Source organism: Gobio gobio (genome assembly GCF_949357685.1).
Source record: "Gobio gobio genome assembly, chromosome: 20".
Lineage (NCBI taxonomy): Eukaryota > Metazoa > Chordata > Actinopteri > Cypriniformes > Gobionidae > Gobio > Gobio gobio.
The window spans coordinates 15,568,110-15,594,369 of NC_137113.1; the positions used below are offsets into that span (position 1 = coordinate 15,568,110).

Here is a 26,260-nt window from a genome sequence, read left to right on the forward strand (position 1 = left end):
AATTAAGAATTAAGGTGAAGAATTAAGGGTGAAACCATCAGGATTCAAGATTCAAGATTCAAGAGTTTTATTTGTCACATACACAGTTATATACACAATATACAACTGGCAGTGAAATGTAAACAGGTCCGCTCCATGGACAGTGCAAATAACAGTTACAAGAAATTAAATAGAAATAGAATAAAATTAGAATAAAAAGTATTAACATAAGTAGAATTATAAATAAATCAAGTTAAGATAAAAATAGGAAATAAGATAAAAATAAAAATATAAAAAAATATGTGGATATGATAAGTGAGATAAACTGTAGACTTAAAAATAAGTGGTTAACATAAAATATATAATATGTATATATAAAGAAGTATAATGTGCAAGGTTTATTACAGGTTGTTACGCAGTAACAATAGGGACGTAAAGTGCAGTGCAATTGCAGTATGTGGATGTTAATGTTAAAAGGAACCCTTTAGTCTCCAGCGCCACCATTTTCCAAAGCTGCAACCTACCTGGAGTCTCCAGAAGTGCAAGGTGTCAGGATCTCAGAGACTTAAAGACCTAAACTCTTGAAGGACCAGCACCACATCCTCTTGCACCACTGTTTGAAGAATTCATCTTCCAGAATCTGGCAGTACGTTTTGGGAGTTCATTTTTAGTCCATCTCTACAAAACGGACTTCAGGATGGACTAAAATGAACTCCCAAAACGTACTGCCAGATTCTGGAAGATGAATTTTGGTACTAGAGGATGTGGTGCTGGTCCTTCAAGAGTCACTCTCAACCTATCTGTCTATAAAGCCTATAAAAAAAAAAAACCTTATTTGTGTATTTTAGAACATTTTAGCTTGTGATTCTTATCTAGTGGGGGTCATTTTTTAGGATTCTTTACCTAACTGAAGTCTCTGAGATCCTGACACCTTGCACTTCTGGAGACTCCAGGTAGGTTGCAGCTTTGGAAAATGGTGGCGCTGGAGACTAAAGGGTTCCTGATGGTTTCACCCTTAATTCTTCACCTTCATTCTTAATTCTTTTGCAGTTAACAGGTGTCTTTTCTCCGCCACATGTTTTTGTCTGACCCTGCTGACCCAACGAGCATTTCACTGTCCAATGGTCATGCATTAACTGCAATGTCTAGCATTGCATTAGTATTGCATCCTTCTCATGGGCATTTAATCATTTTTGACTTTTCAGTCTGAGTTAAATCTCTTTTACATCTCTCCTAATAATTCTGCACACCTGGATATAAGGTGTTTTTCATTTCCAGCCGTCATAAACAATTATATATCACTTATACATTATTAAATACTAAATTAGTAGTTATTTGGATTACTGTGGTTTGCAATTGGTCAAATGTGCCTGAAAAAAAAATATGATCAGAAAATGAAGGTGCCTAATAATTCTGCACACAGTGTAACTGACATTTATATAGATCAGTGCTCCTGCTGCGTCTGTGCTGTGACTTTCGTTCAGCTCACTCACACGTTATTGAAAAGACACGTTCAGTTTTTAATTGTAGTGTTTAATTCTCAAACTGAACGAAATGATTGTATTATTATGAAGATCAAAAAGGCAGTGTAGGGAGTGGTCTCTTAGGGCAGTGAAGCAAGTGCATTCTGGGAGTTGTTGTCTTTCATCCACACGAGACAAAAATACATTTTCTGTCTTTTCTCAGTCTAGAAGGCACCAAATTCAAAAATGATTTCACATTTCTACTGCAATAAATGACCCAGTTTAAATACAAATTCATCTTCCCAGCGCTGAAGTGCCCCTTTAACAAAGATAAATAAATGCTTTATAAGTGCATGTTCACTAATGTAGTGAAAATTATCTAATGGTAGATAATGAACCTTATTGTAAAGTGTTACCTCTTATTTTTATCCATCCGTTGAAAATTTGCTAGTAAAAAAAAAAGACATTGTAAAAGATACTGATATGCATTGAGCAGTTAAATCTCTTTTTGAAGCTTAAAAGGTTAGGGTGAGAGACATAAATCGCTCATGTTTCCTTAAAAATGAAGATGAACTGAGATGAAGATTATGTCTCACAGATGTGCAATGACATGAGGGGGATGTAGTCATAACAGAATACCCATTTTCAGCAGTTTCAGACCAGAAGTTGGAAAAAACAACTTTTGACCAACAATTGTAGACCGGAAGTTGGTTCTGAAGAAGTTTGGTAAAACACAATACAATATAAGAGGGATACAAATGAAATAAACAGTGCTTTAATTTCTTTTTTCAGGTACAGACTATTTAAGAGTAGAATTCAAGGAAGAACCACTACAGAAATTGAATAATCAAATGTAAAAATAAAACACTGAATACTCTTCACTGTATGAATTAAATATACATTTAAAGTTAATCAGTCGAGTAATGAGTGATTTTTATTTTTTTTTCATATTTTTTTTTATAAATACATAACAGACCGGCCATTTTTAATAATGATCATTATAAAATCTTGTTTTTTTGGTGTAGAACAAATAGACTTGCATGGTTCTTTAACAGTTATTTAAAACAGGTACATTTCAACATTTCAATCAGAATTGGAAAGTCATACGGAGTGAAGCGAGCATTTGCGGAGGAAATGAAATACTGTGGAAGATTTACAAGTAAACTTTCGCCACATATTTTGTGCTTAAACATCCAGTACTCATTACCATGTGCTGTTTAAAAAACATAGTACATTCACTAAACAAGCACTTTAAATAAAACCTTTAATGAGAAGGTTTATCAGCCAACAGCATCAACTAACATGTCGATAGTTCAGTCAAACAGTGTCATTTCAGTGGTTAATGGGTCCCAAGCCAAAAACAGCTCACATTTACAAAATTAAAAGGCTGTAGTTTCTATGCACTTTATCATGAGCAGATCATAACCACAATATGATAACTCAATGGATTGCTGCTGCTCTAAAAGTTACTTCCAATCTCTTTTAAGACTAAACTCATCAGATCCTATAAAGCGCTCTTGAAGGGCCATCAATACTGCATCCAAGCAAGAAAATATACCGATATGTTTCAGATATCATTTAAGCTTTCCTCTTTTAAAAAAAATTATATTCTAAGCTGTACATTATACAGTAATGTTAAATCGTATATTTCATCTTATATCAGTAATATAGAGGTAAATCAAGTCGACAAAAGTTTATCAAACATTAAAAATCAACAGATTCGGAAATCACACAGGCGAAATAACACTGGTTTAAAAACATAGATGTGAAAGGGATTCTAATTGTGTGCAAGTGAATTGAAAGACCGAAAAAGAAATGGAGCAGAGAGGCATGACGGGACGGACAATTACAGAGGGGGAGAAGAAGTAAGAAAAACAGATCAAAGGAAATGGGTGAGAGGAAGAGCGGAGGCACTAAGGAGGCTCAGAGGTTGCTAAAGAGTTCGTTTCTTTTGCTCCAGTCCATCTGCGGGGCTCTCTTGGAGCGTTTCTTGTGAGCAAGTTCCTTGGCCTGTTGCAGCGACATGTTCAGAGACAGTGCAGCGTCATCACTTGAAGCCTTCTCTTTTGGTTTCTCCTGCAAACGTATCGTTATGAAAAATCAACATTCGGTCTCCATATACACTATATTGCCAAAAGTTTTGGGACAGCTTCAACTCTTCTGGGAAGGCTTTCCACAAGGTTTAGGGAATTTTTGACCGTTCTACTAGAAGCGCATTTGTGAGGCCTGGCTCGCAGTCTCCGCTCTAATTCATCCCAAAGGTGTTCTATCGGGTTGAGGTCAGGACTCTGTGCAGGCCAGTCAAGTTCCTCCACACCAAACTTGCTCACCCATGTCTTTATGGACCTTGCTTTGTGCACTGGTGCGCAGTCATGTTGGAACAGGAAGGGGCCATCCCCAAACTGTTCCCACAAAATTGGGAGCATGAAATTCAAATCCAAAATGTCTTGGTACGCTGAATCATTAAGAGTTCCTTTGACTGGAACTAAGGGGCCAAGTCCAACCCCTGAAAAACAACCCCCACACCATAATCCCCCCCTCCACCAAACTTTACACATGGCACAATGTAGTCAGGCAAGTACAGTTCTCCTGGCAACCGCCAAACCCAGACTTGTCCATCGAATTGCCAGACAGAGAAGTGTGATTCGTCACTCCAGAGAACACGTCTCCGCTGCTCTAGAGTCCAGTGGCGGTGTGATTTACACCACTGCATCCGATGCTTTGTTTTGCACTTGGTGATGTAAGGCTTGGATGCAGCTGCTCAGCAATGGAAAACCATTCCATGAAGCTCTGTACACACTGTTCTTGAACTAATCTGAAGGCCAGATGAAGTTTGGAGGTCTGTAGTTAGTGACTGCAGAAAGTTGGCGACTTCTGCGCACTGTGCACCTCAGCATGTGCTGACCCTGCTCTATGATTTTACATGGCCAACCACTTTGTGGCTGAGTTGCTGTTATTCCCAATTGCTTCCACTTTATTATAATACAACTAAAAGTTGACCGTGGAATATTTAATAGTGAGGAAATTTCACGACTGGACTTATTGCACAGGTGGCAACCTATCACCGGTACCACGCTGAGCTCCTGAGAGAGACCCATTCTTTCACAAATGTTTGTAGAAGCGTCTGCATGCCTAGGTGCTTGATTTTATACACCTGTGGCCATGGAAGTGATTGGAACACCTGAATTCAATTATGTGGAGGGGTGTCCCAATACTTTTGGCAATATAGTGTACTCAAGTGTGTGTGTGTGTGTGTGTTTGTGTGGACACAAACCTCTGGTGCTGAGCTGCTGGCTGGAGCTGCAGAAGTGGAGGTGTTGGAGGAGGTGCTAGAGGTCGACAATCTCATAGCTACTTTAGGCTTTTCCTCCTGGGGTGGTTTTCCATTCACCTGCAACAAAGGAAATATAAGACATTAATATTAACATTAACATAATAAAAAGCCCAATTAAAGGAATAAATCACTGTATGCATTTCTTGTTTTCTGCTGAACACAAAAGATGATATTTTAAAGAATGTTTACCAACATTTGGTTCCCATTGGTTCCCATCCCCAATGAAACTGTTAAGCTACCAATATTCTTACTAATATCTAATACATACATTTTTAATTTTGCAGTACCAAAAACAAACCCTAGATGGACCCTGAGCTTTGTTCAGTTCACAATCTGACTATGGGCCTGTCCATACCCACACTTGTGGTCATGGCCACTTGAGAGTGTGTGCATGCCACAGGAAGTGCAAGTGCAAGGCTATCCCAGGTCTGATAAATGTCAAAGCTTAAATCCACACTCCATCTCTAATACCACCACCGTATCCCATCATGCATCATGTTCAGGAGATGCCAAAGAAACTTTACAGCATAAGTTAAAATTAATGAGATACTACATATAAATGTGAAAAAAGCGCCTCAATTGAATGGTTTTATATGTTACATATGGACTACTAAACAGATATCTTAAAAGTGCAACATACTGAAAATCAAAATACAATGTCTGCAATTTTACAACACTATATGATGTGATCCATCAGGTAATCAGTTCTACACACACTTGTGGTCTTCACACCTACTTGAACACTTGGGCCAAATACAGAAAATAAGTCATGTAAGTAGACAAGTGGAAGTCATTCTTAAGAAAGAAAGAAAGATGTGTTCAGAGTTTGAAAATTTGAAAAGACAACCGTTTATCCCGCCCCTCGGATTGAGCCCTGCCAATGTTGAGTTCCCAGACCCAACATCTTGATGTGGGTCTGGCTTGTCAGGCTAACAGCCAGCATCAGTCAGTAAAGAATAAAACATGATTGAAAACAGCAAGAGTTTGTTGCATTAAATTTGCTTTGTTTGTATGTTGCCAATATTACATGGCATACAAAACAAATCTGGTCCTTGCAATGAGCTTTTCTAGGAGCGAGTATTATGACCCGAGTCGGACAGTAGAGAAGTATTTTTACTTTCCAAGTAATTTTATTTTTCAAGTATATGTACTTTATCAGTGTTCTTCTTTGTAAAACTTTTACTTCACAACATTCCAAAACATAATATTGAACATTTTACTGCACTACGTCTACGTTTCATATTGAATATCATTTAATACTTATTATATCATTTAATACTTATTACTACTTATAATACTAATAATATTAATACATAAAAAATGTAGTACTGTATACTTTTACTCAAGTAAAAGTAATTCAAAGTAAGAAAGTACTGCATTGTTATTGCAATTAAAATGTATTAAAGGTAAAAAAAAAACCTTTAATTTATGAAATGTAGTGCAGTAAAAAGTACGACATTATGCTTTGGAATGTAGTGAAGTAAAAGTTTTCCAAAGAAAAACTGATAAAGCAAATGAAATATGTACTTGAGTAGAATGTAAAAATACTTCACTACTGTCCGCCTCTGATTATGACATACATTACCAGTTTACGTAGTTTAAGGTATATATGATTTTTTTAATGTTTTTAAAAGAAGTCTCTTATGCTCACCAAGGCTGCATTTATTTGATCAAAAATACAGTAAAAACAGTAATAATGTGAAATATTATTTACATTTAAAAAAACGGTTTTCTATGTTAATATATTTAAATTTATTCTGTGATGGCAAAGCGTTTTTTGTGTGTGAAAATGATCATAAAATGCAGGTGGAGGCTAGCAACTTTTTTTTTTAAACGCTGGCGGGGAAAGAGTTAATATTTTTGTGGAAACCTTGATGCATTTTTTCAGATTTCTTTGATGAAGAGGTTTATTTATTTGAAATAAAAATCTGCTGTAACATATAAATGCCTATACTGTCACTTTTGCTCAATTTAAAACGCAAATTTCTTTAAAAAGTATATATGTATATCAAGTACAGGGTTCGATATTAACGCTTGTCCGCTTGTACGAGACAAGTGGATTTTTTGAAGGGGCAAGTGAAAGAGAATTTTACTTACCCGACCGGACAAGCTGATTAAAACGTCAATAACAAAAATAACAAGGGAATCACCAAAATACAAGAATGATTCTGCATTCATTTAGTGTAAGTGGCGATCTATAGTGGATAATAATAATAATGTATAATAAACTGATGGGAACAATGTTGTGCTGTTGACGCTCGCACAGCCTCTCGAGGAGAAATCACAACAAACGAACGCAGCTCATACAAATAAACTCAGTTAACATACACCATTAAAATGACAAATTGTTTTTATATTTATTACATATGATACAGTTAAGCTACATCACACGAGCAAGAGTGCTGTTTTCCTAAAAACCATCACAACTGAAAATGTGACACTGATTTCATATGACAGTTCCATAAACAATTAACTAACATTAAGTCACTTACATTTTAGATGCAATATTGACTGTTTTTGTTCGGTTTTTGCAGCAATAATAGTTCCAAACAAAGATCACAGCAGAACCATAACGCATCTCACAGCAACTGTGTGTTACTGAATGATTCAGCGTTTTGAATGAATCGGTTGAATCAAAGATTCAATGACCTATTCGTAAACGACTGCGGCCCTGTCCCAAATGGCACACTTCATGTGCACTTTCGGTCTTGTGGACTTACAATGGCCATATTTACATATAAACATATTTAAAACAATCTCATAACATTATTTAATGCAGTTGTAATTTTTTTATTTTAAATTATTTAATTTGATTGGTAACAGCCCTAAAATGTCTTGTTCTAATTTAATTTCTAGATCAAATAAAAAAATTTAAATGAAAGCTGAAGCATAGCCTATTTTTAATAAAATTATGGAAAAATGGCCTTTATAAAAGGTAAAAATATCCCAAATATGCAGATTTAAATATGTCAACGCTGATTGAACACTGGTGAGAATATTGCTTCAGAATAAATTATATTTACAACACGAAGAAAAATTATTCTTTGGAAAGAAGAATTTCGTTTCTAGCCCTTACGGTTCAAAAGTTATTAGCATAAACATGAGTACACATTTGGACAGGTGGTGGCGCTAGAGGGATTGAGATAGAGACACCAAAATTGCTATGGTGACAGATCAGACCGTCCTCTATTGGTGTGCCCAATTTCACAACTTTTTACCATACGGTTCTATGGGCTGCCATAGACAAAAAAAAAAAAAATTAAAAGTAAATTTTTTACTTAGACAAGTGAAGGACAAGCATGTGAACCGGCTTAATGTCGAGTCCTGAAGTAGGTTTCAGAAATAAAAATTTGTTTAGCATTGTTGTTGCTTATCTGACAGCAAAGAATCCAACAAGCATAAAAGCAAGGTTTTTGTTGCACTACATATATTTACGTTGCCAAGACTATACTGTGTAGTAAAAAAAAGGGTCCTTGCAATGAGCTTTTCTGGTATGTAACATTTCAAATGTTTCATAGGAACAAGTACTATGATGTAATTAAGGAATTTAAAAAAAACAATTTCACTTAGTCATCTTACAGTCTCCCTATGAATTTACTGACATCCTCTTGGTTCACGGCTCAGAACAACTGATGTAAACCACATGATCTGCAAATCTCAAAAGTAATGATGGATTTACAAGACTCAAACTCACTGGTGTCTACAGCTGCGCAAGAGCCAGGAATCAGGGCCAGAGAAACTTCAGAGGGTGAAAGATTATCTGAGAAACGGCAGCGGTACCAGGTTTAGCGCTTGATAAAGTTACATGTTTCTGTGTTGTGTGAAGAAAAAGAGCAAAAACTCCCAGAGAACTTCCATTAACCCGGAGGAAGCGGCGATTATCTGCTCCAGGTTATCATTCTCTCACAGCTAGTCTAATCTAGCAGTGGGAAAAGTGATAGAGAGCTGGTAGAGAGAAACCAGGACAGGACACTGCATTAAATGTGGCCTGAAATCTGGTTATCAGACACCACAGATTTACCCTCGTCCTAATGCTGCCTGTCTAATCCCATCACTGGTGCTCGGACACTACTATACTTTATCAGCCAATAAATGTCATCAAGCTAATTTAGTAAGTGCAAATAACAGAAACGCATCACACGACCACTTTACGAGAAATGTAAAGGGTCACACGCATGTTTCCTTGACACAAATGAAGATAGGTGGTCTGAATACATGTACTCTTTGATACTCGTGTGCCAGACGTTGCTCACCTGATCTTCTGCATCACGACTGGGAACAGGCTCTGGGAGTGGACCTGAGAGGGACAGAGAACCATACATTCATTAGGCCTCCTATAAAAACAAATCTCTGCAGATACAGTTAGTTCAAATGCAACTTGGGGAAAAAGGTTTTGAGATTCATGATTGCTTGAAGTCGACATGAAACGAATGTTGCGATTGTCTTTCTTGCCTATTGAGATTATATCCGAATAAAAAGGCTTCTGGAATGAGAAACAAAATTGAGTGGGACTGGATTTCATCCTCGGGAACTGATTGGGTTGTAGGAAGTTGGGCGTTGCTATCTAAATGTAGGCAGATCTGAATGCCAGTTTGCAGTCAGTTGTGGAGGACATCTAGTCCCACCGACCGTCAAGACATATGTCATGAAGAGAGTAGACGTCCTTTTGAGAGGGAGGTGAGGTTAACATTTCTGATTAAAGAATTAAAAAAATAATGATGGGCATGGATAAATCATTTATAATAAACACTTCAAAATTCAGTAAAAAAAGATTTGTCCGTTTTGATTTCATGGTGATTTTAGGAATAATTTTCCTAAAATGCATTATAATAGGTGTAGGGAATTATAACAGGAGTGTTCATTAATTATAATAGGAGAGATTTCATTCATGTTATGAATAATCTTATATTTTGATTTGTTTCTGTCAAGCTACATATACAATTGACTTCCACTGCAGTATTATATTACTACTGTTCAAGACTTTGGGGTAAATTGTCTGGCTATCCAAGCTAGACCAAGCTCAATTTGAGATTGAACATTGGTCTGGGGAGTCTGTTCTGTATTTTCTACTGCACAAGAGGCGTGATAAACGAGAATAATTCAAATGACTCTGTACGCAATTGGATAGTCCTTCAACCAATCAGACCACAAGAGGCGTGATCAACGGGCAACGGCCCATCGCTTCTCTATCCGTCATCGTGTTAAACCCGCCAATAGCATGCCAGGTGGATAAGCCAGTCTGTGATTGTTTCCCGCAAAAGTGTAACAGAAGCAGTAGAAATGAATGTACAGGTTTCCAGACTTAGCTGCAGGGCGAAATCAGATTGCAGGCAGATCAGGCTGGGTTTACCCAGTCTAGTAAGCAAGAGGATTAAAAAAAAGAAAAATTCATAATTTTTACACAATGAAACGTTCGTAAATATATGAGCAAATTCGGAGTAATTTGCGCATAAAATGGACCTTTACTAGCCTGGATGCCAGCCGAACTTAGCCCCGCCCACAACATTTTTACTCGGGCAGTTCGGTCTGGAATTGATCGGTAGAGAAGTAATTATGCCCGAACAGAAACTGTTCGGACCAATGAAATTGTCAGGGCGGGCTTTAGACGATGATGGACAGATGATAAACAGTAACGTAATCATCCACGTCATCAAAAGCCGCTTGGGTTGAGTTTGTTCTAATCCTAAACGGAGAACTTGTTCGTATATGCATTCACCTTTACTATTTCTCTGAGAAATGATGATCGTGTTGGTAAGTACTCTGTGTATCCTTAAAGGGGTGGTAAACAACGATTTCACTATTCTAACTTTAGCTAGCGTGTAATGTTGCTGCTTGAGCATAAACAACATCTGCAAAGTTACAACGTTCAAAGTTTAAAGCAAAGGGAGATATTTGCTTTTAAAGAAATCAGTTTCTAAGAACTACAGCAAACGGCCAGTAGGCGACTACACACATTCCTCCAGGGTTGGTGACATCAACAGGCTCAATATTTACATAAACCCCTCCTCCGAGAATATTAAATAAGGGGGGGGTGAGGCCATTTTGTATCGCGGCGCTGTTGTGGTTAGTAGGCTGGAGTGTTGTTGCCGCGATGCAGAGGAAACGCTGTTATTTTCATCCGGATTGCAGGTCTGGGGTACTTGCTCTGTTCAGCCTTCCTTGGGACGGGGGTGCGTTGCAGAGCGTTTAACATACAGCATGTTATATGCACGTGTGTTTGAGTCAGCGGGGAATCAGGCGCGCAGGGCTCCCTGCAGCACATCTAACAGAGGAAAACATCCACCGCCTTCGCGATTTCAATGCCAGATTTGCACAACGTCAGCTGCGTGAAAAAAACACTGCCGGTGCGTGGATGCACGACGCGCGCGCTGCACATTTCACGGAGGACAACACAAACTTCCACAAACTTCGCGAGTTCAATACAGGATATGCACAACGGCTTGTCCTGAAAGCTGGATTTACAAACAGAAGCTGTTTACGGGCCACAACCTGTAAGTCTGATTTATTTTTCATCGATGTGTTTTCCTGTAATAGGTTGTAGCAAGGAAGTAAACAGATGACAACGCTGTTCTGCAAACCAGTCTGTTAAATGCTCATTCATACTTAACGTTATCCGACGAACACCTAACGTTACAAACACTAACGTTAAAATCTCAACAGCGAACCTGGCATTAGTGTAAATGATTCTTTGATTAGAGCTTTTATGTGTTGTTTATCTACAGGCATGCTAAACATGGTTCTGTGTGTGATTTGCCTAACTTACTAGTTAAAGCCAGTGCTTAGTGTTCGTTTTGGGTTAACGTTAGTTCTTGCGACAGATATTTGGCTATAATCGTTCTAAAAATACAAAAGTTAAAGTGCCATTCAGTAGCGATCACTATAGATCCGCAGTCTTTACTCTCGAGGACTGAACAGGTTCTGCTCGATCATCTTCACTCAAATGTTCTGGGTCTGATTCGAGATCATATGGTTTTATTGACGCCGTTGTTTCTAATACTGAACAGCCTCCGGTAAGGGGCGTGACGTTTCCGACGTGCACTGCGGTTAGCGAATCACAACACACTGGGCCAGCTAACCAATCTGAGCGTATTTTTGAGGGACTGGCTTCATACAACCCGGAAAGCATCAGACCGTTTTACAAGGAGGGACAGAGCAGTGTAGAATAAAGGTCAAATATATGAAAAATAAGGCAATTTTTTTTTAAACGAAGCATGAACACATGTTACAGTGCACCCCACAAACACAGCCAAGCCTTCAAAAGAATGTGTTTTACCACCCCTTTAAATAATTTTTTTTACAACACCGGCAAAGATCGTACACTAATCTTGTTCTTCTAACGTTAGGCTACTTATTCCAGCGTGCGTGCAGACAGGGTTGCCAAGTTTTTACAACAAAACCCGCCCAATTGCTAACGTTCCTCAAAACTAGCCAAAAACAAGCCCAATAGCTTTCCAGGGGGGGTTCTCCGGGGAAAAAAAGGCATTTGGGGGGGGAAATATGTGTTATTTTGGCAGGGCTGGAAGCTAAAAATCGCATTCCTGGGTTTGTATATCACATAATTGGGGTCGCTTCAACCCGCGGACATGGCAACACAGTGCAGTTGAGTCTGTTGACATTTGACAACTAACGTTGTGCGTCGCTCCATTGCTCTGATTGGTTGTAGGTCTATCCAATTGAGATCTTTCCTGGTTCGGTTGAAACAAGCCCCATAATCACAGCCCAACGGAGCGGTCTCAGACTCATATTCTGACTAGAATTGAGTATGACGACGTCAGGCTAGACCTTTACGAAAACTTTCCTCCAGATACACAAACGCTTCGTATACCACGGATTCGGTAGTTAAACGTGTGTATATTAAGGAATTCCAAACATTCGTAAATAGGACGCGCGGGCACGCTCATTCATAATTAGCATAATCCCTGCCCATGAGTTACAACTGCAAATAACGTATGCAGGAACACTGTGGAATCTCGTGGGCTTCTTTCTCAGGTTTGGCTCCAGTATATTGCATAAATGCTAATTGTCCACATGCCTTGCAATACATATTAAATTATCATGTGTCCATCAAAGCATTTTTAGCCAGCTAACAAACGCCTGGTGCTCTTCTGAAAACGGCCAGCTGGTGGCGCTTGAGAGCGCTTTGCAATGGCAGCGTTTTTCCATCTGAGATACTTTGATTGCTATAAATATGATACAGAATATCCATGGCAGTAATGTGTTACTAGTATCTAATTTTGAAGAATATTACTGAATATAAAAAATGCAGTAAAAATCAGTATTAACTTCATTATTGTTCAGTCGGTGTACAAGTGGGGTGATTGGTCGGTGTAGTTTTTGTCACGCCCCTCCTCCACTGTGATTGGACGGCCGGGTAAAAAGTGACAGTGAGGAGCGCTGCCTATTACCCAACCTTGAACAGCAAAACAAAACAAAACAAAAAAAACAATGGCAAATCAACTCTTTAAATATTATTATGAGTGCATCAAAATGCAATGTCATCAGTTTGACTAAATTGGAACACAGAACGTTTAAATGTTTTACGCACCATTTACACATGGTAGAGAGCAGGTGTACATTTCTTTCGTACCAACTAACATTTTGAAAATACGAACATTTTCGTGAATCCGAAAATTTACGTCAGAGCGGCTTTACGAACGATTTACACACAAATTCGTTCTACTCGTGTTTCATGAATGAGGCCCAATCAGTTTTACTGTATTTTTGTATCAAATAAATGCAACATTGTTGAGAATAAAAGACTTTATAAAATCTTACAGACCCCATACTTTTGAACGGTAGTGTATTCAGAAATAAATGACATGAAATACTTTTCATTCATAAAATATTTCATTCACCAACTAACTTATTTGCATGGTTATGTAACACAAAACATGTTGATTTTTTTTTGGTGATATATAATATGATTCACGCTAATGTAAGATTTTGGTCATACTGTCCATACTTGAACTAAAATGCCATTGGTCAAAGGGTTTAGATCCACAGCACAATAGCTGGACAGTGAGTTTCCTTCTGAGAAAAAGAAACAGGAAACAGGCCTTTTAAGAACTGAATGAGAATTGTGAAACATGGCTATTGTGGTTGAAATAATAACAGATGAATAAAGATGTGGGGGTGCAGCTGTCAACATCCTTTCAGTGAAAATGGAGAAAGTCCAACAGCCCACTGGCGAGCTCATAATAACATTGTAGTTTGGGCAATAATTTTCTCATAAATCATCAATTTTTTTACATACTATTTCACCTGTTGCTCATTCACCTTCATGTTAAGCTACCTCATATCTTAGTAGGGTGTCTGGGCTGCCAACAGGAGTCGTTTGCCTGACTGGAATATTTAGGGTGGGGGTGACTGACTTCCCCCATTTCTCATACTGCTGCCATGGCCCTGGTCACCATGACGATATGCTGGCTATGTGTTATTGACTTTGGCTAATTCTCTACAGACATCAGACAGTGTCACTGCAGGCCTCGAGTTGATGTTTAACCAGCAGTCTGTTACTGTGTGAATGCGTGTGCGTACAATCATGTGAAACGTTTGACAAAAGTGAACAAAGTTATTCTTGATCAGCAAAACCACACTAAAGGCCAAGGGTGAGAGGGACAGAAACCCACTGTGCACATGGAAAAACATGCTAGAGCGGGTTAATTTGTTACGCTGGTACCTGTGAGATGTTTCTCGGTCGGAAGGACCTCGCAGCTCATGAAGAAGGCGTCTGTCTCTGGATCCACCACCAGCATTCTGGTCTCATCTCCTCCGGCCTTAATGGCTGCCACCACTTCTGAATGCTGCATCGTGTGCACTGGAACGCCATTCACCTGCAGAAACAACCGAACACTAATTTATACATTTTGAAACAGGGAGAGACACTTAAATGGTGATACGGAAGAGAACATGGCAGGAATGTAGGAAGTCTCCATTCATGCCGACATGTCTGGATTTTAAATGAACAATAGTGTCCCTGAAACATTCAATGCATGTGGCTGAAGTGGTAATCATCTTCAGGGGACATTTCACTGAAAGCCAATTATATATATCATTTTAATTATTACAGATGATAATCTGTGTAAGATAATCTATAGGAGTATATAATTATTTACTTGTATATAATGTTTTACCAGAATTGGATTTATTGGATTTTTATTTAGTCTTGATTATTAGTGATGTTTTATTAACACATTTCGGGAGGAGCACGTTCAGACAATTAAACCTAATTAAACACAAGTGGAGCACATTAAGCTAATAAATTTAATCAATGATAGGAGCCGAGGTGTATATATACAGCAGATTTACCTTCTTTCGTTGACAGTTTCTTAGCATCCCTCCACCACCCCATCTCCTCCCTAATTCTAGACTATCTCTATCACCGGGGGGATACTCTGGGTTCGGGCCAAAAAATTCAGAGCCCGGAGCCCTCCTCGGACAGCATGCCAAATACGCATAATCTTTACTCTATTTAATTTGATGTCAAGTCAAGTCAACTTTACTTATATAGCGCTTTTAACAATGCAGATTGTTATAATATGTCATAGCAGCTTCACAGTGTTGAAAATAATGCAACAGAATTTGATTCGGCTGTGCAGCCGCTCTGGAGAAAACGGTAATGTCATCTAGCTCATTTCAGTTATCATACAGTGACAATGTGGGCAGATCAGTTATTTAGTTGATGTATTTAATTTAGTTTAGTAATTACATTTATTTGGATATTTAGTTGAAAATGTAGTGTCCCCAACTGAGCAAGCCAAGCCAAAGGCGACAGTGGCAAGGAACCAAAACTGCATCAGGTGGCATAATGGAGAAAAATAAACCTTGGGAGAAACCAGGCTCAGTCGGGGTGCCAGTTCTCCTCTGGCCAATTAACAAACAGTGTATGATTATTATTCTGGCAACTTTACAGGTCAGAGGTCATATGTAATGTAAGTGTGAACTCGTGAATTGCATGTTATTCACTTTTCAAATCTGTTGATTAGTAATTCATTAGTCAATTTAACTTATTGCTTTTAATGACATTTCATTTGAATATAATTTACAAAATACTGAATAAAAAAGGAAAAAATAAATTACCAATTACAAAAAAATATTGTGTTAATTACACTAAATTAATTTATTGCTTTAAGGTAATTTAAATTTAATGTAATTTAAATGTGTAAAGAATATAATTAAATTACATTAAAACTTAAAGGGTTAGTTCACCCAAAAATGAAAATTCTGTCATTAATTACTCACCCTCATGTCGTTGGACACCCGTAAGACCTCCGTTCATATTCGGAACACAAATTAAGATATTTTAGTTGAAAGCTGATTGCTGAGAAAGGCTTCACACAGGCCTCCATTGGCATTCAGTACATTGACACTTCCAAGATCCATGAAAGGCACTTAAAACGTCGTTACAAAGTCCATCTCACCACAGTGGCTCTACAATAATTTTACGATGCGACGACAATAGTTTTTGTGCGCAAAAAAAAATCAAAATAACACCTTTAACCAACTTGTTCTCGACTTCCGTGTGTGCCTCCACGACGCATGCGCGAGAATATGACGTAGCGCCGGCGTTCGGGAATCCATGAAATACACACTTTAACCCCATTTTGAGAACTACGCCGAGACCTAAAGCACGATCAATGTAGAATCCAACAGCTTAGACACACGCGTCTTCCTCTGCTCGTAAACAAATCTCTTCTGGGTCATATGTCCGAACGCCGGATCTGCGTCATATTCTCGCGCATGCGTCGTGGAGGCATACACGGAAGTCGAGAACAAGTTGGTTAAAGGTGTTATTTTGATTTTTTTTTGCGCACAAAAACTATTGTCGTCGCATCGTAAAATTATTGTAGAGCCACTGTGGTGAGATAGACTTTGTAACAACGTTTTAAGTGCCTTTCATGGATCTTGGAAGTGTCAATGTACTGAATGCCAATGGAGGCCTGTCTGAAGCCTTTCTCAGCCATCAGCTTTCAACTAAAATATCTTCATTTGTGTTCCGAATATGAACGGAGGTCTTACGGGTGTGGAACGACATGAGGGTGAGTAATTAATGACAGAATTTTCATTTTTGGGTGAACTAACCCTTTAATAAAAAAATTTAACAATAAAATTATCATCTAAATTGTAAAAATATAACTACTTTAATCTATTTGCACTATAGTTTATTTTACTTTATTTGCACACGTCACAAGCAGCTGGGCTAACTTTGGCAATGCAAATGTGATACAAAGTGAGTTTGTCACATACTATAATATAGTATATACCAGGAAAACAAAGCAAATCTCGTTTCTCTGACACTGTGTTCAATTGAAGTACTTATGGGTCAAAAGAAAGACTAATCCCATGACCATGATTTGTTCTCAGAGAGGAGGCACCTGGGAACAGACTGAAGTTCTGTTGGCCTATATTATAATGCCAGAGGCTAAGGAATCTGTGTGGGAGATTCAGGGCAGGAGTGGGCTCTTAGGAATGCCGATCCCACTCTCTCGTTCTGCAGGCAATTAAAACACAGCAGACAAACAACAGCCCCCTTATGTGTCCCTTAAACACAACCCTATTACACACACACACACAGAATAGAACAGAATAGAGGAAGCAAAAAGGAGAAATTCATCTCAGTGAGCATGAGAGGCAAACATGTTTTTATTGTCATGTTCAGATGAAGCCATGTGACTCCACATGTTTTCTGACATTTAAATGTCTCAGCTCTCCGGAACCTGAGATGAGATGCGGGAAATGGGAGTGAAACTAAGAACAGGAATCCTTAGAGTGTGAAAACACTCAGAGCTTTCAAGCACGGCCGCTGAATGAAGCCAGCGTTCAAAGAAAAGGGTTCTGTCTGTGGCATTCTGAAGGAAATGAGACAAGTCTTTAAAACAAAAAATATTCTCAGTCAGGCCAAAGAGGACCAGATTTGCAGTCAGGGGGGCATGATTTCTTCAAATGTGTGAAATGTCTAAAACTATGAAAAACCACATGGCCACAGGCTGTTACAAGTTAGCCAAGACCAATTCACCATGACCCTGAGAACATTTATATATTGTGACATACTTTTAATAAGGCAACTTAGCATTTCGTTGGAAAAGAGTGACGCACATGCAGGGGCGCTGCCAGCAATTTTGGGCCCTATGAAAGAATATGATGTTGGGCCCCCTACCGCATCAACCTAGCTATCCAAAATCTTTGTACGCAATTGAATAATACTGACCAATTAAGCTCTGCTTGCTCAACCCAGAATGCTCCATATGGCTGATGAAACATTGATTAAAATTAAGATACAATTTATACAAGACAAAACTTAATGAAGTGGTCACAATCATGTCTAACCCACTCCATGTCTCCTGGCATTGCGCATCTTATGTGTCCTTTCTCACTCATGCTGTTCACTTTTCGTAATCAACATAGATTTGACAGATTGACATAGACATAAAAAAATAACATTAGAATATTTAAACATAAATATAAAACGAAATACCTTTTCTTAATGGCTACAACAATTATAGTAGCCTACAGTACAGAGAAATGTCATGTCGGAGTGGGATTTTTTACAGATGAGCGTGAGCAGTTCATGAGTGGAGCGTTTTGCTGGATTTTGCCGGAAATGCAGAAATAAGCCATCATTTTGTTATATTTGTGTGTGGGCCCTTAGAATCGTCCTAACTTTTCCCCCCTTAGCGGCGCCCCTGCGCATATGACATCATTAATAACTAGCTGCTAATCTGTTATCGGTTCTGTACACCATACACTGTTGTCATTACCTGAATTAGCTGAAAAAGAATTGGGTATTATATTTATATTCATTTATCTGACTTTACTTTCTTTATATCTCAGGCCACATTTACACTAGGTATTGACATTCATTTTGTGCAATGTGTTTGAAATGGGTCAATGATAAATACTACATAAATAGGGCCTTTTTCTCCCTTTCGTGAAGTTTCTTTGGGGCCTCTATCACAGCTGTAATAGGTGGACTGACGCAGGCCTGATATCAGCAGTGAGGGGGCTGGTGGCTTGATAACCATACGTGGCTGGCTCTGACCTCTCCTCAGGTGTTCAGTAATCCCAGCACTCCCAGAGAGACAATAATTACACTGGCCACTCCTTCACTGATAGCTAATGAGATTAACGCTCTGCAAACAGAGTCCAAACCGCTCAGGCATTTAACTTTAACACTCTATGTAAGTGTGAAATTATATGTGTAAAATAACGCTGGAGCTCTAACATATGATCTTTGATTGTTCCAATGGCAGCTGTAAACAGCCTATGGTTATAGGCTAGTAAAAATGTTAACTGAGATTATGACTAATAGTGGTCGAACCACATGTTTTTTAATGAAACATCTAGAAATCAGATTGATATAAAATGTTGATACACACATAATACAATTTAATGACAAAAATGTACAGACGAGATTGCAGAAATTAATTGAACACTTATTTTACACAATATTTATGTGGACATTAAAAAAAAGGATAAAAACTGAAAGCAGAAAATGTATACAGTCCATTGACCAGGAAGTCAAAGAAAGTCAAAGTGGCCAAAAATAATTTAAAATACACATGTACCCAACGTTGGGGGTCGGTAATATTTTAAAGGTCCCATGGCATGGCATTTTTCTATTATTTTATAATGTTTCCTGAGGTGTACTTATATTGTTAGTATGATTTTTACATCATAAAATGTCATAATTTAGAAATAAAAGGCATTTTTTCAATACTGATGTTTGCCCTGTGGCTGAATGCCCTGCTTCAAGAGACTTCAGTAAAAACGCCCACTGTTGTGATTGGCTGACATCTCTGCATTTGAAATGAGCAGAGGGGGCGTGGTTTAACGAGGTCTACGACGCATGAGCTGCTGCCAGAGAGACGGATGGACCTGAGTTCACTTCACATCAGTTCTCAGCATGTCTCAGTTCAGTGAACTGTTGTAGTTACAGCATATACTTCAGGTGATTAGTCTATTTCTAGTCGGAGGGACTGTCACTCATGTCAGAAAGTTAGTAACTTTAGTAAATTATGGATCAGCGTTGACTGGAGACGTGAACCGTTTAGAACGATTCAGTCTGATTTGGTGAACTGATTCGGTTCACTAAAAAGAACCGGTTCAAAAGAAAGATCGTTCGCGAACCGGACATCACTAATGTACCAGAGACGGAGCTCAGCGATTGCTAACAAAGTTATTTATAGTAACTACTGAGTTATGAGAGCGCTGTCAGTCAGTGCGAGTTTATTGTGTTTGTATCTGAGAGTTCTGAATAAACACGAGTCCCAGTCACACCGAGTCCGTCTTCATCATTATTACCAACTTTGTAACACATGCAATGTACCATTACAGCTGTCGAGATGAACGAGTTACGAGTAAGTGTTGATAATAGCATTATTTTTAGATATGTTCCTATCATATGAAAAGCGTCAGTGACGCGCATTGAGTACACAGCGCAAACAAAGACACAACAGCATTAATCGAATGTAATACAGTTTATTGTGGGGAAAGCTGCCTAGCCCGGATATGCTCACGCTTACCCCCCTTCTGCTTAATCTCACGCCACGTAAGGCGCCTCCGCTGTGGGCCAGATGCAGTACTGGGGGTCGGTGATGTTGAAGGCCGACCTGTCAGTGCAGCCCGAGCTTCGGCGTGCATGAGGTTTATCTCTAAAGATGTGACTCTGCTGATGTTGAGCAGAAACGACTGTATGCACATTTTAGAACAGATAGACGCGACGAGGACGTACAAAAACACTGACTCACAAGATAGAAAACACGAAAACGCCGTTCTGTCGGGAGAGAGAGAAGCCGCAGTGTGTGCACGAATAATAAATAATTAGCTACACATAAGAAATCACTGATCACAGATCAGAAGGAACTGAAAAAAGACTTCTGTTTTCATTTGTACATCCAAACACTGAGAAACTGCCAGCGTTCACTCGTTCACAAGCAATGATCTCTCGAGCGCTTGCATGGGCGTGCCAGATTCTCTGGGTGGAGGAAAGGGAGGTAACCGTTCCTGCTTGGACGTCAAACCAGGAGACTTCAGGATTGGCTAGTCTGGCCTGTCATTTTCTCAAAGGCAGAGAAAGACAGCCAGAACTCGGGTTTACACAGATCAACATTTCTATCCACTTGGGGACAATATTCAGGCTAGGGGAACTCATATTAATGTTGAAAAACCTCAAAATGAAAATTTCATGCCATGGGACCTTTAAAATGTTTTTGAAATATGCCTCTTTTGCTCACACCGGTAGTAATATTGTAAAATATTTGTACAATTTAAAATAATTGTTTTCTATTTTAATATATTTAAAAATGTAATTTATTCCGGTGATGGCACAGCTGAACTTTTAGCATCCATTACTCCAGTCTTCAGTATTCTAATCTTATTATTATCAATGTTGAAACCAGTTGTGCTGGTTAATATTTTTGTTGAAACCATGATACATTTTTTTCAGGATTCTGATTTATTTGATTATTGGATTATTTTACATATCATTTATTTTAAATTAATTTTGTAACATTAGAAATGTCTTTATTGTCACTTCAATTTAATACAAGTATCAGCGCACGAGAGAGATGCACTATCTGAACACAAAAGTTGTATTACTTGATTACTACACATTCTTGAAGGACACACACACAGTTGTTTAAATTGCTGATTAAATTATACCTGCACTATTTTATCTTGAGGCCGAAGTCCAGATTTCTCTGCAGGGGAGTCCTCATCCACCGCCCTGATGAACTGGCCAGGTTTCGTCTTCTCTGTGTGCAGGTTAAAGCCATATCCGGTGGCACCCTTCTTCATGTGACAGAGACGTGGACGCAGCTCATTCTTTGAATCCTACAAAGAGAAAACAAGACAAGAAACCATGAAAAAGCTGTTATTCTGATACAGTATAATGTCACACAAACACACAAAGCAAAACGTATAAAGAAAATATTTAATGATATTAGTTACATATCACATATCAAGATTCTTGTCAATCATGATAAGATCATTTTTCACATCTTTCAAATGTAAACGATAGCTACGAATGTTGTACATAGCCAAAGTCAGCAACAATCCCGATTCACTCCACTGCAACCACATTTCCAAAAAACCCTTTCTGAAATATGTTTCAAATCAATCACACTTTCACCACACGCCAGGATATTCTTTCACTTCACAAATGGAAAAAATAAAATCATAACGTTCCGAAGAACATTCAAAGCAAAGCCACCCACCCTAATCAATACACAATAACTGAACAAACAAGTCACCTACTTCCTGAAACATTCACGCTTCCTCAATACTCTGAGCAACACTTTCGAAATAAAACCACAGAAAATGAAATAATATACAAATAGTTTAAAAGAGAGAATAAATCGTATACCATTTCAAAGAGCACTCAGTACGTCAACATCCCAAGATGAAGCACTGAAAGTAGAAGTAATGAAACTGACCAGTCAATCTACGCACTTCCCTCTTTAGCAAACCAGTCTGTGATATATGGCTGAAATTATACAAACAAATGAGGCAATCAAACATCTACATGCTGTTCACATGCACATATTGATCTACAGACGGGTCAAAGGAAAGACACCGGAGCCAGCAAAGTATGAAAACAAATTTGGAATGAAGTTTGTTCTGAAATGTTATTACCATTTTTTTTTTTTAAATATAAAATGAAAATTATTATATAATATAGTTGTTGAGAAGTTGATACAGTTTAATGTTCTGTCTAATGTACCCCCCCCCCCCCCCCCCCCAGAGTCCCATCAATAATGCTAAAGTACCCCTTCATCAACACTTATAATAATAACAAACACTGATGCTACAGTTGCTGTAATTGTTATTATTATTAATTATATAGTTATAGATATAGGTACATGTTTTGTCGTATCCATCCCCAAAGCACCATAAATAATGCTGAATTAAAATAATAATAATGATATATTAATTATTTACTTATTGAAAATATAATTCTATATAATTAAATAAAAATACTAAATTATACACAAAAACAAACACTAATAATAGTAATTCATATTTTATTATTACTTTATAATACAATATGTAATTAAAAAAACTAAATGTGTAAATGCACTGATACAAATCATGAGATTAAACATGATTATTAGTTATTTTAATCTTTATATTAATCTGTTTTATAGGTTTAAAAAAGACAACTCCAAATCCTTACAAGTATACATAGGGTATATGTTCTTCAGGTTGAGAATCACTGACAAAGACCACCTGCAAACCAATTCAGCTCTTAGGGAAAGTGTGTCCTGGGTGCTCATGATACACTAACACTGATAATACCAAAGGCAGCAGTACAAAGCTGCAGTGTAAATGCTACATACTTCCCGGGAGGGCTGCTTTTCTGGGAAACTGGATAGCAGTGCGGAGTGAAGGGGTTAGCAGCACTAGGGTCACTGAATGTGCTTGATACAATTATCAATACCTGTTCAAGCTGGGGGCTAACCACAGGTCACAGACAGTTCTGACAATAGCAAAGGTATCTTCGTTACTATCCCCAAAGAAAACGTGCCTGAATGTAGCTACTAATGAAAGAAAGAACTCTTCTAACAGGTGACTATGCAAATGGAAGACCTATCTGAGCTCTGATTAGATAGGCTTAACCAGCAGAGGCCATATGTTACACTAAGAGTTTAATCCTGCCTGATGAACACAAGGCTGTGACTGAAGACTTCTGTTTATGGATGGTTTGTGGACGACGGTTTGTGTGGTGTAGTGGTTAAAGCACAGGGCTGGTAATCAGAGCCATGAGCTATTGCCAATTGTGCCCTTGATCAAAGCACTTAACCCCAGGATGTCCCGGAGGGATTGTCCCTGTAATAAATGTACTGCACTGTAAGTCACTTTGGATAAAAGCACCAGCTAAAAGACTTACTACGCACTATAGAGTATCCCTAAAATGCTATGCAGTGTTACTAGGTGGTTTCTATGCTGTTTTGGTTGGTTGTTGTTTACAAGCCCAATGATATTCTGGTCCCTAGACATGACTCAAATCTATAGGATATGTTCACTTGGTTTTATCATCCAAGTCTGATAGCTTAGAAAAGTAGCAGCATGCTTTTACTCAACAACCTATTATTAATTTTGTAGCACAAACATGCATGACGAGTTAACTTGTAAGAGTTGGCTTTAAGCAATGACCAAACTGGCGAGAGACTCAGTTTAGATCTTATTTCACCCTGCAAAACTGTAACTTTTCGGCCAAAGTGCTGTAGCCACATCTGACTGTGTTTGACAGAAGGATCACAATGTCCTGAGAGGACTGGACATGAACATTAAACAGTCAGGAATCATTATACAATGTTATTTGCTCTCTGGGTGGGTCTTTTGTAAAATATGTATGACTGCCATGATGTTTTTTTTAAATGCCTGTGATATTACGCACACAAGTAAACATAGGATCACTTAGCATGATGTTCTAAAAGATACACCAACACCCTGTGATAAGATGTACAAAGCTGTCTGATAAAGCCATAGGTTGCTGCACTCACTCTATTGATTCTTTTTGTCTTCATTACTTAATTACATGTATGCGACCTCTGAAAACTCTTCTGCCCAAGGCAAATATGGAGTGGAAATTATGAACTGAGATGAGATGATATAGCATGATATGAAAATCATGCTTGCTGCTTTATCACTGTATGAAAAGCAAAAGATACGAAAGCACTGGGCTAGCTGATGGCTCTGTCACATCACTGTTTGGTTGTGTCAAAAGTGAGCAAGGGGAGAATTGTGGGAGTGTGGGAAAGGACTTGGGTGTGGACTGCTATCTTTGAGAAGGGTTTGGCAAGGGCCCACACATTCAAAGATGCAAAGATGACATCATCCGCTTTGATAAGATCCCTGGAACACTGCACTCTGATGTTATGAAAGAAATCTTATCAAAACCATGAGAAGGGAAGGACACTCAAATGAGGAATATTATACATGTGATCAATGACGTGATGAGATGAATGTCACAAAACCCACAGAGAACACGCCTGGGTCATATTTTACCTAAAAATAGAAAGAAGAATGAATGAAGCCTATGTTAAGAACTATTACAATTTTCTTTTGCATTGTGGCCTTTTTTGTCCATTTAACTCCCCCAATTATCATTATAGTAATGCAAAAAATATTCTACATACATTTCCTTTTATATTTTACTTTAGGGAAGCTGATTTTTTAGTTTTTTTTTTTTGTTAATAAAAAACTCTTAAAGGAACACTCCACTTTTTTTGACAATAGGCTCATTTTACAAGTCCCCTAGAGTTAAATAATTGAGTTTTACCGTTTTTGAATCCATTCAGCCGATCTTTGTATCTGGCGGTAGCACTTTTAGCATAGCTTAGCATACATCATTGATTCTGATCAGTCCATTAGCATCTCATTCAAAAAATTACCACAGACACTTTCAATATTTTTCCTATTTAAAACTTGACTCTTCTACAGTTACATTGTGTGCTAAGACCAACTGAAAATGAAAAATTGCGATTTTCTACACCTATATGGCTAGGAACTACTTTCTCATTCCTGTGTAGTCGCGGATCTTCGCGGCTGTACCATGGCTGCAGCGGCGCAATGATTCGTTGGTATTCTGTGAAACATGGTGGTAGTATACACCTTCGACTTACTTTCACAGCCCTTTACAACACACAGAACCATGGCAAATCACACAGGTAAATCCACAACACAATTTGTCGGCTGCAAGCCTGAAAATTTCTCTGCAACTACACAAACTTAGTGCCGGTCACATTGAAAGTTACCTAGCTGGGGGCTACTTTCAGGCGCTGCGTAATATCATTGTGCTGCTGCAGCCATGGTACGGCCGCGAAGATCCGCGACTATTACGCAGGAATGAGAAAGTAGTTCCTAGCCATATAGGTGTAGAAAATCACAACTTTTCATTTTCAGTTGGTCTTAGCACACGATGTGACTGTAGAAGTTTTAAATAGGAAAAATATTGAAAGTGTCTTTGGTCATTTTTTAAATGAGATGCTAATGGACTGATCAGAATCAATGATGTACGCTAAGCTATGCTAAAACAAAAATCGGCTGAATGGATTCAAAAACGGTAAAACTCAACTATTTAACTCTAGGGGACTTGTAAAATGAGCCTATTTTCAAAAAAAAAGTGGAGAGTTCCTTTAATGGTGCAATTGCCTTCATAGGCAAAATATAATTTCTCATTGGTGTGTGTGTATGTGGTAAAATGTGTCGAGGGCATGTCTTTTGTGATATTCACCCAATAGCTTGTTCATCACTTGTATGTTTGGTACAGAATGGTTATTCCACAAATGTACAAACTACTGTGTTTATCCCACCCAAGATTAGATAAAAAAAAATAGCATTTGGGAACTTGGAAGGAACTTGATATGGGCTTAATATAGATCTCATAAGAGCAGGAATTTAATTTGAGAGGATCTTCTCTGTAACCAATTTTCTGAGGGGAGCAGGACATCCTCAACAAAACTGAAATGTCATGAGAGGAAAT

At 38.2% G+C, this 26,260-nt stretch overlaps 1 protein-coding gene across 1 annotated transcript in view; it reads right to left on the minus strand.

Moving 5' to 3' along the window:
• Window positions 1–2,203: 2,203 nt before the first annotated feature.
• Window positions 2,204–26,260, minus strand: part of nherf1a (NHERF family PDZ scaffold protein 1a) — a 33,823-nt gene continuing 9,766 nt past the window's right edge. The window contains exons 2-6 of the mRNA XM_079845981.1: window positions 21,436–21,606; window positions 14,456–14,609; window positions 9,030–9,073; window positions 4,717–4,833; window positions 2,204–3,518 (exon numbers count right to left, since the gene is read on the minus strand). Of these exons, the coding sequence (XP_079702107.1) occupies window positions 3,366–3,518; window positions 4,717–4,833; window positions 9,030–9,073; window positions 14,456–14,609; window positions 21,436–21,606 (639 nt within the window). The 3' untranslated portion in view covers window positions 2,204–3,365. The remainder of the gene's footprint in view (window positions 3,519–4,716; window positions 4,834–9,029; window positions 9,074–14,455; window positions 14,610–21,435; window positions 21,607–26,260) is intronic.